The sequence below is a fragment of the Nannobrachium achirus genome, assembly GCF_963921795.1.
Source record: "Nannobrachium achirus genome assembly, chromosome: 6".
Taxonomy (NCBI): Eukaryota; Metazoa; Chordata; class Actinopteri; order Myctophiformes; family Myctophidae; genus Nannobrachium; species Nannobrachium achirus.
The window spans coordinates 40,827,223-40,848,004 of record NC_137815.1 but is presented as its reverse complement, the minus strand read 5'-3'; the positions used below and the strand labels follow the sequence as shown (position 1 = coordinate 40,848,004).

The 20,782-nt window shown below is 42.2% G+C and overlaps 2 protein-coding genes across 2 annotated transcripts in view; one reads left to right on the top strand and one right to left on the bottom strand.

Moving 5' to 3' along the window:
- The first annotated feature begins 3,038 nt into the window (after positions 1–3,038).
- On the top strand, positions 3,039–8,015 carry ddit3 (DNA-damage-inducible transcript 3). Its single transcript, XM_080727408.1, has 4 exons — positions 3,039–3,148; positions 5,014–5,076; positions 5,624–5,832; positions 6,069–8,015. The coding sequence occupies exons 3-4, from the start codon at positions 5,677–5,679 to the stop codon at positions 6,906–6,908; spliced, it is 996 nt and encodes a 331-aa protein (XP_080583534.1). The 5' UTR covers positions 3,039–3,148; positions 5,014–5,076; positions 5,624–5,676; the 3' UTR covers positions 6,909–8,015.
- Positions 8,016–8,140: 125 nt separating this feature from the next.
- The window catches only part of mars1 (methionyl-tRNA synthetase 1), a 36,250-nt gene continuing 23,608 nt past the window's right edge, over positions 8,141–20,782 (bottom strand). Inside the window, exons 14-21 of the mRNA XM_080728599.1 lie at positions 19,580–19,697; positions 17,915–18,128; positions 14,665–14,796; positions 13,579–13,689; positions 12,184–12,379; positions 10,578–10,649; positions 9,529–9,654; positions 8,141–8,731 (exon numbers count right to left, since the gene is read on the bottom strand). Of these exons, the coding sequence (XP_080584725.1) occupies positions 8,582–8,731; positions 9,529–9,654; positions 10,578–10,649; positions 12,184–12,379; positions 13,579–13,689; positions 14,665–14,796; positions 17,915–18,128; positions 19,580–19,697 (1,119 nt within the window). The 3' untranslated portion in view covers positions 8,141–8,581. The remainder of the gene's footprint in view (positions 8,732–9,528; positions 9,655–10,577; positions 10,650–12,183; positions 12,380–13,578; positions 13,690–14,664; positions 14,797–17,914; positions 18,129–19,579; positions 19,698–20,782) is intronic.

The window sequence follows — 20,782 nt, the reverse complement described above, 5'->3', positions numbered from 1 at the left end:
CACACACAAAATAATTGTAAACTGTGTGCGTGAAAGGAGAGTGCTCAGAAAAATGATTAGTGGGAGTCCGAAAAATTATTAGTGGGAGACGGATTTGCAATATTGTCCTCGATTTGAGAAATCGCAAAATTAGACTAATGTGACGGCATTGTGGGCATAATGCCAAAATATTGTTGACATGACTGCGCGCGACAGAATAACACTGCGCGCCGAGTATAAATATTGGCAATCAAAAAAACGAATAATGAATAGCATTTCATGAATAAAGTACAATTAATCTGCATAGGAAAATGTCTCCCACAGAACCTCCCAAAATGCAGATTCCACCTCACAAAATGAGAGCCCAGTTTTGAAAACTCCTCAGACAGCTGTGTCTGACGGGGCCACAGCCCCATCCACGGCTCTGTCTGTCTCTCATGGTTGCCAGGAACCTTGGGGCAGGGTCCGAGAGGAGCAGGGGAAACTCACTATAACACAGTGCATCATCACTATATCAACAGCTGTATCACTTGGTCTTGGGTGATAGAGGGGAAAGATTCCGACAGCTGGTTCAATGTGTTGTTTGTGTGTGTGTGTGTGTGTGTGTGTGTGTGTGTGTGTGTGTGTGTGTGTGTGTGTGTGTGTGTGTGGGGTGATTATTTGGGCAGGGCGGAGGGCTTTGACCAAGGGCACAGGACATTAAAAGGAAGAGCTGTTAGTTGTAGGAAATTCTCCTGTCTTATTCTGCCTGAAAAACAAAAGCAAACAATAGTCTGCAGTTGATTTATGCAGTAATGACACTAAACAGCGATTAAATGTTTATATTTTGGTTCCAGATTTGTCCACTATACACTCACACCCATTCCGAATCAGCGGCACTGCGGCAAAGTGCACACAGAAATCTGTCTGTTCTCTAAATGGTAATCAATGTATTCTTTTAAATAAATATTTAAGCCATAACAAGGCTGACAACATTTATTTAGAGAATAATTAAGGATTCCAGATTGTGTTTCATCAACTGCGGATATGTCATTGTGTATGATGCAAGAGCATCAGTCTATAGTGGCTCTACAGTTAACATGATCAATGGGCGTAGATAAATGATAGTAAAGACAGAGCACTTGTTTACATTCTGTCAGTGGAGTTTTTGACCCCAATCAACTCAGAAAGTGATAAAAGACTAAAAAGATACAAGTCAGCGTCGTGCGTTATCGAATAACACACTTTTGAGGATGACTTTATCGCTTCTTTTTTATGCATTTCCTCAAAAAGAGCATCAATTTTATTAAAAAAACAACAACTGGACCATCAGGGACCATGGTCATAATCACAGCATTAAAAACACTACAAACAGCCTTGGCAACCTACTTCTGCTGGTTGTAAACAATGTTTTATAATGAATACAAGGCAGACGACGGGACTGGCAAAATAAACAGACAGAGGGGTGGGTGGTGGAGTTGGGTGGGGTGCTGGTGGGGGGGGGGGGGGTAGAGAAAGTGTGCTGCTGAACTACTCAGCAACAGACCCTCAAGTCGTGACGCGTTGACGGTGCTTCCTTCGGCAGGGTCCTAGAGACAGTGTTTCAAGGTTTCTATTCGCTACTTGCGCTGTTGCTATGTAGGCTGAGCGCATGTTTGAGGAGCGCGCATTTAAAAAACACTTGTGTGCTGAGTTTGGGAGATTAGGACACAAGTGTCAAAAAGGCTTTACAAGAGATTAAAAGCAGTGCGTATAAGATTTTAAAAGAATAAAGAAAAGAAAGGAAAGGAAAAGTTTTATTGTTGTCATGTTTAATTAATTGTGTCAAAGTTAAACGATACAAAAGAAAAACAAAGATCTCACGGTTCTGAATAAATAAATACAAACAAATGAGATGAAATGCAAGTTTTGATTCCCAGGGCTAATTAAAATGACTGTGTTTCATCATCGACACTTGAGTGAATTGATAAGAAGGCATCAGAACGGCGGAGTGTTGGTGGTGGAAAGGAAACACCCCGCTGGAAAGTGGCGCTTTGATATCTCTGTGTGTCTGGCTGGGGGTAATTAAATGCCGTTGCCTTGTTTTGTTTTTTTAAGGTTGTGCATAAATAACCTAGGCTACAAATAAATTATGGGGCTATAATTGTCCCCCTGGCAATAGGTTATACGGTCCGTTTAAACGCCTTTTTTAGATTTACTAGAGGTTAATTTTAAACAAATGAACCTGCCATGACTTTTTTTTTCAATGCCAAGTCCGACTTTGAGACACAGACTAGTGTCTACTCTGGACTTGAATACAGGTGTATAAAACCAAATGGAAATAATTACGAGTAAAATAAAAAGTATATACTAGCCTAATATTCAGAGCACATGCTAATTGAATTTTATAATAAAAACAAATTCTTCAAGAAAATGTATTGTCCAAGTGGAACAAAACATTTCTTCGACATAATAAGAAATCCATGCATATAAAGTATTTTTTTATATATATATTTTTTTTCTCTCATTTTTCTTTTTTTCTTCTTTTTCTTTTTTTGTTAGAGCCAACACTGTTTAATAAAACATGTTCTGATTCTGCTTGGTGTTATCCCCGACTAGAAATCGGTTGCCAAGCATTGCATCATTCCTTTCATGTGACTCCCATACGCCCCAAATTCGTCCTGGCCGTCTTATGACTGCATCACATTCTGACTGGCCATACAAACTACACGGCTAGAACCGCTAGCACCAGCCCACGGCCCCGCCCACTCACCCAGACGCGCGTACCCATTGGATGTCACCAAGCAAAAGATCTCGCCTCCGCGCCTGCGATTGGCGCGCCAGCGCGCCAGTTTGCAGTCAACTTCCACGACTTCCACCGAGGTTAGGTTGTGGAGGGAGATCTGTGCCTTCCCACGGAGGGACTCCCTCTTTCGCAGGCGTTTAGCCCAGGTGGGCGTGGTTATGTGCCTGAACCCGAGCTCGAATCCACGCCCACCAGGGCGAAACACCTGCCGAAAGAGGGACTCCCTTCCCACAGAGTTCGGTTGGCCGCTCGCCTTATATAAAGACGGCCGGGAGTTTCCGAAAAATCACATTCAGCCACAAAGACTGAACAATGGTTAACATGAGCTATCAATCCTCACTAAAATATTATCTACATTCTCCGAATCATAGACAGTCGAGAAGGCGAACTAATAAAAGAAAAAGGGTAAGTGAACATACTATTTATTATTATTGATTCTGTGACAGCTGTCATGTGTTTTTGCGGGACTCTTTTGGGAGTTTTTGCTCTTTTCCCTGTTGAAGCGCTCTGGGGTCTGGGAGTGAGGGAGCCAGGGAGGCGCTGCCTCTAGCTGTGCATTAGGAAAAGTATGTTCATGTTTTCTGGCACCTGTCCCACCACGTCCATTTTTAGCATACAGTTGTCCACATCACTCATAATGTACAGTACAGCGTGTGGGTTTTATATACCTTTTGTCTCTCTGGGGCTGCGCGTCTTTCTTGCTCTGCTGACGGATGGATGGTTGCCATGCCACGAGTTTTGGAGAAGTTTTTGGAGACGCTTTTTCAGAGTAGACACTAGTTCAGCTGTCACACGCACACCCGTCAACGTTTATTGTGATTTGTGACATGTCAATGTCATTATAATGACATCATGCCTAAGGGGCCATTCACACTGAGCACTATATAACTATATAAAGCAAATATAGTTTTTATTTTTATATACAATGTTGAAAGACATATTTCTAGTTATCGTTATAGTTATCGTGCCCAGGGGATATGCCTACCACCATGGAGTCATTGTTTATTATAGTGTTATTATTGGTAATAACACTTAAAGTGACAGTTTTATCCATTTCGACAACTACACTAATACAGGTTGACTTTGAGCACAAAGGAAGACAACGACTTTTGTTTTCATTGTGGAATTCCTTTTGCAAACCTGTTTCAGACAAGACATGTTTGTTTTGTTCTTTTCGTTATAGTCTACTCTGAACGCTCCCTTTTGTTTCTCCTCCTACTGCTGGACTTCGGTTCCATGACGTAATTGTCTTGGCTAAAGCCGATTTTGTACGCCGTAGTACGACGGTGTCGCTTGGCGAGAAAAAGGACAGATCTACAAAGCTCATGCACTGGCACGCGAAGATGATCTGTTGTTGTTTTTTCGGCAAGCGACACGCCCCTCGCCCGATGGAGTATAAACAGCGGACATGTCATGAACTCAAGCCACCTGAGACAGTCAAATAAATATGAATTATTACAAATTATTAGTTATACAGTTATATGTATTGTTGAGGTTATTTGATGCCACGTGAATAAGTAGCAGCCGCGTGTTGCTCCTTGAGACTTTAATACACGTGGTGTAGTAAAAATAGGATTATTGTTTTTAATGTAACTTATATTACTCTAAAAGTCAAACCTTTTGTAGTTAGTGGAGTGCTTTTGTTTAATCCTCCAGTCATCTTGTCTCCAAAAAAGAAAGGGCGGATAAGAAAAACAAAATCACTATCGTTGTTTTCAGGGATCATTGTCTTACAACAGGTTGGCTTCGTTTAATGGAATGTGCGAAGGAGGCGATCGATAATTTAAACTGACATTAACGATTGATCAGAGCCGGATGCTGCATCAGCATCTAGATTTACTCAATGCTTTGAGCGACTTGTTTATCGATCCTATGGTGTGTGTGTGTGTGTGTGTGTGTGTGTGTGTGTGTGTGTGTGTGTGTGTGTGTGTGTGTGTGTGTGTGTAGCATTGTAGAAAGCAGGGGGCGCAGTGGAGAACGTCCCTCCTTTGTTTACATGAAACATCAATGACCTGATTTTTTTTTTTGTCCATCTCCATAGTTAACCATTTATCAACTGGCTTCCATCTTGAGTGTCATTTTATAGTGTTAATCTCCACCGAATTGTCAAGTGTTGAATTGCCTTTTTCCATCTGAGGCTTCTGCTGTATTTGTGCAAATCATCATTTTCATTCTGAAATCTCAGCAAATTTCAGAGTCATATCACACAAGAAATATTTGATAAAAAAACACAGCTCATTAATTTAATGATGTATTTTTCTGTCTTCTAGAATTGTTGGGACAAATTATCTCCAACAACAATTTGGCAGACTTGATTAAGAGACTTTCTAAAGGTGAATTTCTTTTCTTATTCAAAATGTTTCCATTCTGTTACATGCATTCAACTTTTAATCAATCTATTCCTTTTCAACTCGAGAAATGTTTGGAAATAACGGATTTCTTCATTGAGTGCATGTTGTTTTTGTCCATTTGTAATTCTGTTATCAGCTATGGTAGTGCAGTACAGTCATTTGCTCACTTAGTGTCACTGTTCTGCCATTTCACAAACAAGCGGATCACACACTACCATTCCTTACTTTGACTGGTCCAGCTTGAGGTTTCTTTCTTAAAGTTGAATAACTATCGAGGAAAAAGGCCGTTCACAGTATTCTCACCACTACACATACAATCGTTTAATCACCACACCATGCACAGCCCTACACGTAGCTGCAGCACATGAGATATACTGAACAAGGTGGAGTTATAATAATGATATGTCAATCAACTAATATGACGCTCTCATCCCTCTCTCCCTCCCTCCTCCCTCTCTTTCTCTCTCTCTCTCTCTCCCTCTCTCTCACTCAACCACTCTGGTTTACCGGCACCCGCCTTCCCACACAGGTCCAGTGTGAACCGTGTGGCCGAGTATCTGTGCGTTGTGACTGAGTGGCGAGATGACTGCCGAGTGGCTACACCTGCCCCCGCCGTACCCTCCTGGCGTGGGGCCGTTGTGTGGTGCAGAGTTAGAGGCGTGGTATGAGGACCTGCAGGATATTCTGGGCTCCGACGCGGGTGGGGCAAAGCTTACGCGGGCCCCCCCATGCACCGAGGTCAGTAGTTTGGTTGAGTGGCCAACGCATCGTCAAACCTTTTATGATGCATTTATCTTCTGATCTCGTCCTGCATGACTTGAAATCCGTCTATTTACTTTTCAACTTTTATTTTTTTTCGGTTAAGAAATAATTGCTACGTGTGATGTGTATTAGACATTTAACGTGACATTTTGTAACAGTTTTGGTTTTGACATTTTCGCCAAATGTTTATTATGTTTCATCTCGTTTTATAGAAAGAACCAGAGTTCCTGGACGTGCTGGAGAGTTGCTCTCTGACGTGGCTAACGGACGGCGGACAGACGTGGGGCGAGGGCGTCCAGAGGGTGACGGAGGAGGTGCACACCAGCCAGCCTCTCCACCACAACTCATCGTCCTCGTCCTCCTCGACCTCCTCCCCGTCTTCGTCCTCCTCCTCTTCGAGTCCGGCGGCCGCCGCCGAGGAGAGGCGGGCGGAGGCGGGCGAGAGCAGGAGAGAGGGCGAAGGTTCCGGAGGAGGCAGCGGTGACCTGCTGCCGCCCGAGTTCTTCGAGTTGCTGAGTGAGGGCGGCGTGGGGACGGTGGACACGAGCGGAGCCGTGGTCAGCGGCGCTTATCATCATCATCCTCCTCCTCACCACCACCCTCAACATCACCACCACCACCACCACCCGCCCCCCCAGCCGCCGTCTCCCTCGGCCAGCGAGGAAGAGCTGCCCTACGTTCCCGGTTCTCCCTCCAGCTCCTCGTCCTCCTCCCAGTCTCCGTCTCGGGTCTGCTCGTCGTCGTCGCCCTCCTCGCCTGTGTCCTCTCCCTCCGCCTACCCGTCCTCCCGTTGCCCGGGGAAGCGCAAGAGGAGCGCCAGCGGCGGCGGAGCCGTCCTGTCCTCGTCGTTCGCCTCCTCCGGGTCGCGATCCTCCTCGTCGCCCTCGTCCGCCAAGAAAAGCCGGAAGGAGAGGGAGCAGGAGAACGAGAGGAAGGTGCAGGAGTTGACCGAGCAGAACGAGCGTCTGAAATCGGAGATCGAGAGGCTCGGGGAGGAGGTGCAGAGGACGCGCCGAGCCCTGATTGAGAGACTAGTCAACACCAGGAAGTGAGAGTGTGGATGGAGGAAGGAGCGCTGAGAGAAAGAGAGGACATGTCCTAAAGAATCGGTACCGCCAGTGATGGGGGGGTGGGGGGGGGGGGAACATGGTGGCCATGAAATGCCTGTAGATAAGGAGTGATGAATAACCAAAAAAGTTTTGTAGGTTTTTGTTTTCATGACAGGAGAAGCCAGATATTCAGAGCAGAGAAGTGAGAGAAGTTGAGAGAATGAAGAAAGGAATGATGAAAGTCAAGACTAGAAAAGCTACAGCGACAAGGAGCTGCAGCGGCATTGCGGCAAGCGTAACAGAAAGAGACACTGCATGTAAAAGGCAAACAGAAGAAAGGAAAGCTTAGAGGGCAAATCAAACAATGCCTCTGATGAGCGGTTTTTAAAATGTAATATTTTTGAATCCCGTTGAAGAACAAAAGCATTGCTAAATGTGGCATTTGGAGCATTCAGCGATTTGAACGTAGGGCAGAAAGGAAAGTTGACCTGAACGTAGAGAGCATTTCATCGTCACCCTTCCATCCCACTATCTTGCACTAAATTATAATAACAACGTTGGCGTTATATTTAAGGGCTGCAAATGGCTAGCGGTGATTTCTTGCCCCCCAATTCATGGAGAGTTAAGGAGCTCAGGAATAAAAGTTTGAAAGTGCCCAGTACAGTGAGTGTGAGTATGAAAGAATGACCTACTTCAGGAGCGAAATGACAATTTCTTAGCTTTTTGTATTACTCATGGCTTGTGTGTATGTGCACTTAGAGATGACTAGAACCCGCCTATTCTTTTTATGCTGACCTTTTTCTATCAAAATGGATCTTTGTAGTAGAATTATATATTCAATATCTACCGTTCTTCTCTGATACTATTTTTATATAATCCTGTATTATATCCAGTTGTACTGTAACAGCCAGTACTGTAATATATCAATGTATATCCTGTAGTCTAAACGCATTACTTCGTCTTTGTATACACAGAAATGTGTGAACCATACAGTAGGATAACATGCATGTCCTTTTCCCATCAACTGCATAAACATTGTATTTAACCATGACATTACGTTTGTTATTTACTGTAGTTCTCAAATTTGCAATAAAATAAATATTGGAAAATGTTCTGTTTTCTTGCGATGCTTATTTGGTTGCTGCTTGTATATAATATATATATAAGAAACATTTTAGGGTGGGGAAAAAAGGTTAAAAAAAAAATTCTAAAGAAAACAGTGTGCTTTGATTTGATGTCTTTATTTTCCTGGTCCGACATGTTTCTTTTTTTTGTAGGAAAGGCATAAGAATAATTTTCCAAGGGTATAAAAAACAACACACCATCCAACGCCAATATCGGCACGCAGACTTAATCACAGAGAGTATAAAATCAGGTTCTTTTGGTGAAGGGATTTACAAAAATCCCTCCCATTCCCTAGATGTATTCATTTGACTCTCTTGTCTGTTTTCGTTCCCCCGTCGGCCTATCCAGCAGTTCATTAGCCCTCAGTGCCAATACCACATTGTCTCAGATCCCGTCACGGCTTTGCCTTAAGCTAATACCCTCATCTCTTCCTTAGTGTACATCTTGTTCACAGTCTGCAGTATGATACCTAAAACCTTCAATGTAACATTAATAGTTTTCCTTTGCTCTGACTAACCTCTTCGGGTGCTTTTAAATTCTCTTTTAATATCTCACTTCTTCTTGCCCTTCTGCTGTGCCGGCTCAGGGCTCTTCCCCTCTGCCAAAGCCAGCTGTTTCTTTAGGTCCACGAGTATGGCCACCTCCGCTGTGATCACGGCCTTCTCCGCCTTTTGGGCCTTCAGTGCGCGCACCTTGTCCCCCTGCAATAGATAACACGATTATGAAACACTTGATGACAGAGAGAGATGAAAAAAATCAGTCAGACTTAAAAAAAAAAAAAAAAAGGGAGGCTGACGAAGTTCTTCCTTATCTAGTTAGTGATTAACTGAGGAAGCCGCCGCCGAATGAATCGCCAAATGGCGGTGGAGCTGATCAGTGAAGCGGTCAAAGTCGCGTGATTGGTTCCAAGCTTTAAATTTCTGCGATTCAACCTTTTTAGGTATTATTTCTGCTTCTGACAAGGCTGTTACCTTTAGTGTGCAAAATAAAACAATATAATTTCCAATAAAAAAAAAACTAACCCACAATAAAATTAAAACAAATATATATATATATATATAAAAGAAGAAACAATATGTAAAAAGAATAATGGAAGCCAATGTATTATATAAAATACAATTAAAAGAATGCTTTCTTCCGGCGCTCGGGTGGCGCAGTGGTAAAGTCCCTGCCCACCATCATGGAAGGTTGTGGATTCGAACTGGCTATGTCGCGAAAAAGGGGTAACATTTATTGGCTAAAAACACTCTGGGACTCAAATTAAAAAAATTATAATAATAAAATAAAAGAATGCTTTCAAATACACACCCTTTACAGCATTTTCTCGGGTTGTCGAACACAACGGGCTTGACATAACGTAGCAGACTACTTCGCAACGCATTTCGAGTTAAAAAAAATCAGCAATGGCAAATGTTTTTATTTTTATTTTGTATTTAACCTTTGGACATACTATTACTCTTGTCAAGTCAATTGTTTAATGATTGGCTCAACGTCTCACCTGTTGGGCCACGGCCTCAGTGAGCTGCTTGGCTCTCTCCGGGTCGGCAGCGCTCACCGCCGCCACGGTGGCAATGGTGACCGGGGTTGGCGCGGGCGTAGCCGCAGCGGCGTTCTGTGGCTTTATCTGCAGGTGTAAATGAACATACAATCATATTCATTTCGAAAAGGCTTATTTGTAAAAGCTATTGTCCCCTCAAGATATTATGCATTTGATTTTCAAATGATAATAATTCATCAACCGACAATGCCGATGAGATTCGTGAGTCGTGACTGTATGAACTGACGCAATCGCAGGTGGAAAGCGGGATGAGTGAAATGCGTCACAAATGTACCAGCGTTAGGTGGAATGAAATCACTATTGTTAGTGCATGTAGAGGTTAATGAACTACAGCAGCACTAGAGTGGACTTTTCACACACACATATATATATACACACACACACACACACACACACACACACACACACACACACATACAACCTTGGATGCCTTCTTTACAGGGGGCTCATCCTCAGGCTAGAGGCAAGAAGGTTGAGGAGAACGTTTACATCGACACAGAGGTGTTGGATGTACAGATTTTCTTTTTCTTTCTCTATAGCACAGGGGTTCCCAAAGCTTTTCAGCTCTAGACCCAAAAGAGAAATGTGGTGTCTCTCCTGGATCCAAACTTAAAAATACCTTTAAAAATAAATTGTGCAAAAGTAAAAGAACAAAGAAAATGTACGGTGTACTATATATTAACGGGTCTCTGACCCACTTTGGGTCACGGCCCTATGTTTGGGAAACACTGCTCTAACACAATTGTATGATACTTCATTTACATTTTCATGGTTTGCTTTCCGTTTCGCTTTCATTTTACCAGACAGACACTTCAAATTACAACAAATTGACTCAAGATGACAGCCAGTGGCTCATGGGAAAGATGGTTTAAGCGTCACGGTACATCTTTATTATATTTATTTCATTATTCAGAAATGGTCAACCTTCATCTTATCAACACTGACTGAGCACCCTACCCATGCCATTATGCATTATTAATGTAAAATACCTGCTGTCCACCAAATTTCTTCTTCAAAGCCTCAATCTGGTCTGCCTCTAGTTTCTCGAACAAAGGACTGACCTGGGGAGAGAAATATTAAAAGGATGTTTTTAACAAGATTAAAAACAACAAGATCTAACAACATTAGTACAGTGGAAAATGTCACACAACTGACTAACTAAACTACAGACTCTCTGCTCAGTAGGGATTGACATTTTGGCCGATATCCGATAACCGATAAATTGAATGGTCAAATCGATCGATACCGATATTGCAATACAAGCTTCCAGACCCAGTAGAGTTTACCTTACACTTGTTATTAAACAGTAGATATGATTCTGGGTGCAGATGCAGAAAAAAATTGGATTTCTATTACCCGATTCATTAGGCCTATTGATATTAGTTAAAAAGAACTTAAATGTAGAAAGATGTAACATTTATTTGTAAAACAAGACATATTTTCAACTGGTCTGCTTTTAATTTGTTAGACCCTTTTGAAAGTTCCCCAGAAAGACACTAATTAAACATGCTACCTTCAATCCTCATTCCTCACAAGATGATTTTTCAGCCTCACATTCAAAAATAAATATTATAAAATGAAATACTGGCTAAAGAATAACAGGATATGTCACAATAACGATTTGATAAATATTGCCTTTTTAACGCTGACACCTCGATATCACGAGCGATTAATCGTGCAACCCTACTGCTCACACAAGATCAGCCGTGGAAGTTGACAACGGAGCTTGGTACCATGTTGGTAACATGTAGTGAGAAGAGAAGACTTGCACAAAAATCACATACACTGTCCTAAAAAGTCAAAGTGTTGTGCAGTAACCACATTTTTGGACACGACACGTTGACATATTTATTAGTCGCAAAGGTCAAATTCAGCCTCACACTTATCTTGAGAAAAATATACAATTAGAGCAATATCACTTATATACCGATACCACATTTGGCTGGCCAAGTGAAACTTTAAAGCTTTATCTTTTCTTTTTTCAATTTGATTCTTTGCGCAGTTATTGCACTTTGGCTTCGCAGGGCAGAACAAACGAACAAATGGCACAAGCTGCTGGTTTTCCTGGAGACCTCAGTCACAGCAGAACAGAGGGCACGTTGTCAACAGTCTGAGGGAGAAAGGTGTCACCACAAAGATACTGTATGTCACCACAATCTACAGGCCCCGAGTGACAAATGGCCTGAGAGAAACTCCATGTGCCGTGACTGTCTCGGCTAACGGCTAGGATGTCGCGTACGGGAGACAGTGTGTGTGTGTGTGCGCTTCCTCTAGCGGAATGTATTGATTTTACCATTTTCACCTTAGCATACCAAAATGTTTGCACAAATGTTTTTATTTTATCTTTACAAAATAACAGATCTACAAGCACGAGCTAACAGATCGGCTATTTTCAACACAAAACCAAAGTATAAAATAGGGAATAAGTGGTTAATACGGTAATTGCAACACCCCGCAAGTGTAAAAACAATGCAGGTGTTTAAATGTGTGTGTGTGTGTGTGTGTGTGTGTGTGTGTGTGTGTGTGTGTGTGTGTGTGTGTGTGTGTGTGTGTGTGTGTGTGTGTGTGTGTGTGTGTGTGCGCACACATACTCACAGTGCCAATGCGGTGGCCAGGGGCCAGGGTACAGACGAAGCTGCCTGTACCTTTCAGAATGGTGTTGATGCACGCCTGAGGGGCATTGAGCTGATCTCTGATGGTTTGGCTGACCGTCGGCATGTATGGCAACATCATCACAGACAGCAAGCACGCGATGTTCACAGACACACCGGTCACTGTGCCCGCACGTTGTCTGCAGACGCCCGGAGACAGAGAGAGATGGAGACATCAATTGATCATAATCTTCAATTAGACACATTTCAAAAGATTTTTTTTCCTCCCTTCTAATTGGACAGAAATGACAGCTTGATGCTCATTATTCTTGACGTGCACAACTAATATAGGAACTTGACGTTTTTCTTATTGAGTTTGTATCCCCCCCCACCCCCCGCTCATTTCCCACATTTACCAATCCCAAGCGAAAGCACTGACATTCATGAATATTTCTCTGTATTTCAACAGAGGACGGCTGAGTCTTCTGTGTTATAACGGATAGTGAGAAGTGCACATGCAATCTGGGTGACAGTTCACAAACTGCAACACTTAGAAATTTGTAAGATACAGATCGTCGCCGCCGGGCAGAAACCTTGTATCTCCGTATTCCCCCCCCACACCTGTAAATTAATGCCCTACTCGACATACATCAGAGTCACGCGAAAGCAGCAAAACCGTTCTACAAGCTTGCGGCGCATGGGCTATTTTCGCTAATTGAAAAGACGTTGAAAGTTTAAGTGGTTAAGTGTGCAGGTGGCTGTGGGTTTTATGAATATTGCACCAATCACAATTATTAACAAATACATTATATATATATATATATATATATATATAAATGGAAATTGATTTGAAATTTGGGATGTGCTACCTTCAGTCCTTTTTTTGATAAATAAATACTGTAACCAGGGCCGCCGATAGGGAGGGGGCAAAGGATACTGTTGTCCCCCCTCCCGGAAAGGGGGGGCCCTGCGGTGGGGGGCCCCCGTTGAACGGGACTCGGGAGCAGTCTAGTTTGTGTAGGAAAGACTTGAATGACTGTGAAAGAACTTTCTCCCAAGGTAAGATTAAGACATCATACTTTATATAAAACCTATTATATTAAGCCTAAGCGGTTCTGCCGCCGTGTAGAACTGTTTTAACAGTTTTTTTACTTTAAAAATGAATAATTTCCTGTGAAAAACCTGTACTTTTCAGCCCGCGCTGTGCGTGGAAACCCACGTGGAGGGGGGGCCCAGGTCTTTGATCTTGACCCCCCTCCCAAAAATCTGTACGACGGGCCTGACTGTAACTACAATCGATCCGTTGGACCAAAGGCTATTTTGTCCATTTCCTGAAAAGTAAGGCTTTTGGACATAAGGTTTCCACCCGCCAGTGGGAAGACAGACGAGGCTGGCTCACCTGTCACTGTCAGTGGCTCCTTCCTTGATCTTCTTCCACGGCTCGTTGACCTGGATGTACTGGTTGCCATGGCGAGATATGTTGAGGATGTGTTTCAAAGCGTCACGAATTCTGGCGATGAGACGATGAAGCTGACTTTATAGTTTGTAAAGTACACACTAGCACCACAAATGTACATATACCTGCAGCCACAACTCATCAGATTCAAGATTAGCTAAATTAAGGTTTTAGTGACATGTATGTCTGTTTGCACTATGAGGTTTGTTTTGGAAGTGAAACTAAAGTGAACTTGACACATATGCTGTATCAATTTGTTTAGAACAGCTTGAACTATAAGCTGAATTCCCTGTTACGACCAATACATTTTGCTACTCAGCAAATTATACCAATGTCATAACCACTGAAATTAGACTTAATTTTCTCATTTTATATCATACTTTATACTACTCATGTCTCACAGTAAAAATAGCCCATCTACAAGTTCACAATTATCGCTGGTCTGTAGAAAATGTTTTACGATTTTAACAGATAACAAGATGCCTAAAGATCGAGGGACACCAGGTTCAAAGTGTTTCATAAAAGTTGACCCAATTTCAGTGCTTCAGTGCTTCTGAGCAGGGCTGTCACGATTATGACATTTTACGCGGCGATTAATTGTCACACAAATAATTGCGATTAACAATTTAATTGTGTTTTTGTCGCTGAACACTGGAGCATATGAATAATGATTACATTTCTGTGTGGCTTTGAAGTTGCACAGGGCAGATATTACAAATAACCTAAATATACAAAGGAATGACTGGCATATTTAATAACCTTATTCTTTATACATTTATAGTGGAAATAGCCGATCTACAAGCTCACAACGCATCGCATCGCGATGCGTTGTGAGCTTGTAGATCTGCTATTTCCACTACTTTTTGAAAGTGTTTGAAACTATATGAACATTTCTCAACATGGAAATGATTGTGACGATTATGCAAAAATAATTGCAATTCCCTCAATAGTTGCGATTAGACGATTATGTAGTAATTGTGACTGGCCTACTTGTGAGCAGAGTGAGTGAAGTGGCGGGACGGTTCTTACTTGACTTTGTCCAGGAGCTGGATGTACTGGCGCAGCTCCCAGCCCACCTGGGCCAGGAGCTGCTTGTCGTCCTGCTGCAGGTCCATGGCAGGCACACAGCCCTTGAAGAACGTACTGACAAACTTCCCTGCTCTGGAACACAGGGAGACCAGCAGAAATGAATAAAGACGTCTCACGGCTGAGACCTTTTGTTGGGTCGTTTCAGTGCCAATCTGCGATTCGTGAAACGGCGTGAAAGGAGGTCTCACTCTCTCTCTCTCTCTCACACACACACACACACACACACACACACACACACACACACACACACACACACACACACACACACACACACACACACACACACACACACACACACACACACACACACACACACACACACACACACACACACACACACACACACACTTTCCTAAACAGTTAACACAATACTGTATGTACAATTATGATGTTATGGTATTAGTCGTTCAAAACCAATGCTCAACAAACGCACAACAAATTATAAAAAAATCATCCTTTAGATTAAGCCCGAAGTTAGCCACGAGAAAGACATGCGGCCTTGAACCATATTACTAAAATCACTGATGGCAACTGAGAACTATAATCCATGGCAACAGGTGACAGACACAGTGTGTGTGTGTGTGTGTGTGTGTGTGTGTGTGTGTGTGTGTGTGTGTGTGTGTGTGTGTGTGTGTGTGTGTGTGTGTGTGTGTGTGTGTGTGGTTCGGACCAGGTTTAGTTTGGGGGTAGAGGTGTCTTGACAAGGAAAAGCACAGAGAAGAGAGAAAGCGGGAGCTAAACGGTGAGGGGGAAGGGCTCGTTACTTGACTTGCTAATTGTTGATCAATTATGGATCACGCTGCCAGATGTAATGTAGCGCGATGCCCCCGTAAACTCAAACATCAGTGCAAGGAAGCTCATCATAGTGCCAGCTCCTTGTCACCTCTACAGCGATTATTTTCCCTCTGTTGTCAACTTTGGAACAAAGTCACTAGTTCAGCTGATGCAATAAAACCAATCTATATTTTATACGTTTCTGTGCCAGTGTGGAAAGGCTGCAAGACTAAAACAGCAAATACTGTACATGAATGTAATATTTCAATTGATCTATTAGTGAAGATGGAGTGTGTGTCTGATTCTCATCATAAATTACTGAATCACATTGCTGAGTTATTCATTCTGAAAATACCAACCCTGCAAATTGTTTGAGTAAAAGTAGACAGACAGTTTCAAGCTGACCTAGTGAATCAAAGAGGGAAAACAGAGAATCTTTTGCCATCTGAAAACACTGTTTTTTCGAGGAGCTGTAAAAAAAAAAAAAAAAAGCTGACTTAAAAGCTCACAACGTATCACAGCACGACACATTGTGAGCTCTTCGATCGTCTTTTTTCAGTGTGCAAACGGACCTTATGGTTCTCAGACCGACAGTCACTTGGATCATAGGATGGTCACTTAGACCAGTTATTCTCAACCTGTGGGTCGGGACCCTCAGGGGAGTCCCCAAATTATTTTGAGGGGTCCCCAGATGATTAAATGAATGTGCAACATTGTTTTCTCACTCAACAGTAAACAAACCAACATGAAGTATAAGAGTATAGAGGGTATCTGCACATAGTGGCAATTTAAGGACTTTTAATACCTCTAAAATGACAAATTAAACATTGGCCAAATTGTCAAATATTAGAGGCAGAAATTGTGAAAATAGCCGATGTACAACGCCTCGCAATGTAGATCTGCTATTTTCAAAATAGAACAGTGTTATACAAAATGTAATGCCTCTGCTCTTAGTGCTCGTCAGGGTGGGGGGTCCCCAGTTCAAATATGATTATTTTGGGGGTTGCGGCCTGACAAGGTTGAGAACCACTGTTCTAGACAACACCTGTACATGCATACTGCATGAAGACTTCTGTGTGGAATGTGATTAACAATACAGTAATTAAGGGTTTGGGTTATTTTTCTGCAAGTGAGTACGCTCCACCTCCAACACCCAAGGCAGAATGCACTCTACAAGATTCTTTTTTTATTTTCTGAACCAATTAAGCATGAAAGTTGCCGTTACCAATTTTTAAGATCAAGGTATTTTGAAAAAAAGACTGCTCAGAAAATCTTTGATGTAGGATTTCAGCCTGATCTTTAAAACTCATCTGAGGCAGTGTAATTGAGGCTAAATTACACCATCCCAAACAAAATAATGCAGAAAATTAGATCGAGCATCACTTGTCTGTTGCTGTCATTGACTTTCCCACAAGAACTTGAATCTTGAAAACTTTGCCAAATGGACTAGATGTCAGATTGCATTCTTTTTTGTTTCCCCCAAGACATTTTGCAAATCATTATTTTAACGATCCTCCCCCTTCCTTATGCCTAATCTACATTCTGCCAAAGATGGCATCGTGGAAAATAGCAGATCTAAAAGCTCAAATTGAGTCCCATCCGCAAGGCAGTGTGCTTATAAATCAGCCATTTTTCGTTCAGTGACGCCGTTAAATGACAAAGTATAAATCAGGCTTTATTCTTCCATTCTACATTGCAAGAGATTTGACCATGCCTGCCTTAAAAGTACCCAACATTCAGAATCTGAGCTGGCACACGCATGTTACAACCTTATGTTCCAAGATACATCAGCGTCTACACTTTCTTCGAAGACTTAGGCTTTTCGGAGTCAGTGTTAATATTATGTTGACTTTCTACAGGGCTAGTATAGAATCTATTCTGAGATATGGTATGTCTATTGTCTAGCTGATTTGGTAACCTGAATGTTAAATATAAGTCTTAAATAGCTAGGCTAGTAAATACGGCAGGGAAGATCATGGGTATGGCCACCCCCCCGATCACCCCCCAGGCCATTTTTGAACAAGTAGTGGTAAGACAAGCTCGAAACATAGTGTCTGACCCCCTGCACCTATTGAACAGAGAGTACGATCCATTGCCATCTGGCAGAAGATATAGAACTCCAGCTTGCCAGTATAATAGATATAATTAAGCACTCATTTGTTCCTATGTCAATTACAATGTTAAACGATAGATTGAGTAGAGGCAATGTATTATAGGGGTGGGTGCAATATGTCTGTCTTTTGTTTCTGTTTTTTGTCTTTACTGTAAGTCTTTTTTGTACAATGCAGATGTGGCTCTGTCTCCAAGACAAATTTCTCCCGAGGGAGACAAATAAACTTAAACCTTGAAAGGCAGAAAAGAACCACCCCAAAAATAATAATAATAATAATAATAATAAATATAATTCCTGGCCAACCTGTTGATGAAGTTTCCCAGGTTATTAAGCAGCTCAGAGTTGTTCTTGGTAGCCATGTCGGCCCAGGAGAAGGCAGAGTCCTGGCTCTCTGGACGCACATACAGCAGGTAGAAGCGCCACACGTCAGAGGGGATGCCCGTGTCCTTCGCCATGTCTCCAAACACGCCCACGCCACGGCTCTTAGAGAACTTGGTATCTTCATAGTTCAGATACTCTGGGAGGAGGACGACGTGGGATGAAATGTTTAACCTACTCCTAAATACTACAAACTATAGCTATTCATTGTTTTCCATGTTGTGGTCTTAAAGGGACAGTTCACCCGCAAAATGACTTTTTTTCTATCAATTACTCACCACATGGAGACTTGAATTCATGGATATTTCTTTTGATTTTGTCCCATTCCTAAGCCAATAATTTGAGGACACTCTTTGGGGCTCCATAGGGAACAAAGCAGGTGCTTTGTGTCTCCATTGGGAACCAGAACCACTGCTGGTCATTAAATTATTGGCTTAGGAATGAAAAAAAAAAAGTGTTGGTATCTCTTTAACCACTTAAACCCTCGTATTAATTAATAGACCGGAGTTGCAACTGTACTTGGACAGCTTTTTACACCAAATCTCATTACCAAAAATAGCCGCTCTACAAGCTCACAACGCATCCCGTGAGCTGCTACTTTCTTTTGACAAATGTTCCCTCCAGAATATGGATGGCTGGGGTTCAAGTGGTTAACAGCCAGTGAATATTAGCTACATCTCTTGGATATGCAAGAGTTTGTCTGTTTTTATGAGAGAGTAAACCGTACACGCCAATACAGTGAATAGTCTGATTTTCTACAGTCTTCTGCCAATGAACACCTATAACTGTCAGGGTTGCTGTCCCTGAAAATAACCAAATAAACAAACTGTTGCTGTAGGGCGGAAACCTCGTATAAGTATTGTATTACCCATTTAGGCCTAGAATTATTGAATGCTTTAACAAGTGAAAAATAGCAGATCTACAAGCTCACAGCGCGGCACCGAGTGCCGCGCTGCGAGCTTGTAGATCTGCTATTTTTTTTAAATAGTGAAAATGTGTGCAAATCTTTGAATATATGTATTTTCAAAGCGAACGTATGTAACTCAAATTTTGCTTCTGGGTGGTCCCTGGGAACAAAATATTTTGAGATGCGGGTCCGTGGCCAAATACATATCAGTTTGGGGGTCCTTCACATGAAAATGTTTGAGAACCTTTGAGAACCTAGTAGTCTCTCAAGAACAGACTAACTGAGCTCCAGTTAAGTGAAAAGGACCTTTTCTTTGACGATGGCTGGCCAGATTGCTGACATAGAAATATTGTTTTTCAAAAAATCAGGTCAAAATTCAAATTTTCACGATTTTTCAAAAATAGCAGACCTACAAGCTCACAGCGCGGCACTCGGTGCCGCGCTGTGATCTTGTAGATCTGCTATTTTTCAATAGTTAAAGCATAAAATAATGATACACAATAATGTGTACCCGTTCTACATGGGTTAAAAATAATTAAAAAAATAAAATAAAAAAAAAATACATGAAAAGCGGTAATATGGAGATGCAAGGTTCCTGCCCGACACCAACAAAATCAAATCAATCTTCATAGTTTTTCTCACCAGTCAGTCAAAAGACAGTAAAATGAAGCCACATGGGTTACCTGTGGCGACCAGGTGGTTGACCAGGGTGTAGTTGTCATCAGCTCCCAGCAGGGAGCATGGGAACACCACGCTGTGAAACGGCACATTGTCTTTGGCCATGAAGTTGTACAGCTCCACCTGGTGGGCAGAAAGACGCAACTGCTCCGTGAGGATGACATCATATTAGATCATGGTGAGATCATCCAGTTCAAAGGGGACTTATCTGCGCTCTCCAAACCCCCTATCTAGCTTTCCCTCTATCTGCACTGTGTATATAGGCCAACACACGCTTGCTATCTGTACTTCTGACACACACATGCTTGCATGTGTACACACACACACAAATCATTGATCCTAGATTACAGGAGTCTTGGGGTTTCAGCGAGACAGCAAAGAGAGAGAGAGATGAGATGACTCAGTGTGTGAAGTATAGTTTGGTTGAGAGAACAAATGCTTGAAGAGGTCTTTTTATTTTATTTATGGGGCTTAAGTGCTTGCTTTGTGACTTTGCACCCTCATAATATCCAGGCATTTGGAAAACTTGGATTGGTTTAATTGTGACTGAAGGTCGCAGTTTACCATGAGAAATGTCACAGCTTGTCTCCGTGTGTGTACACATTTTTACAGTCTATGGGTTGGTTCACAGGCGATATCACAGGTGACATCACCTATGTAAAAGTCCATATATGAAGTGGCTGGTTCAGATAGGGATCTCCATGTATGGGCATAAAATATATTGTATGTTGTGATGTCATGGGAACCACTCTAACAGTATCCCTTTTATGCCCATATATGGAAATCCCTGATGTCATCAATATTAAGCCCATATCTAACAGGACTTCATATGGGAATGCCCATATATGGAGGAAGACAGCCCAAATCTGTGCGGCTGCTTCAGACTGGGATCTCCATGTATGGGCATAAAAGGGATGTACTATATACAGTACATGGATCTCCATATATGGGTAACCTGTCCGATATACACCAGTAAGACTCCCTAATCGGGAGATAAGCAACCGTCAGGTCGCAGCGTGATTTTACGGCAAAATGTGTTGGAGCAGTGTACAAAAATGTGTTTGAAAAAATCGGCCTGATGGTTGCGCTATATGGGACAGATCAATGTTGATGGCATGAGTGTAGACATAATTATTGTGTACCAATTTGTGTGATTTTAGGACAAAATCTGTAGGAGCAGTGTCCAAAAAAGTGTTCGAAAAAATTGA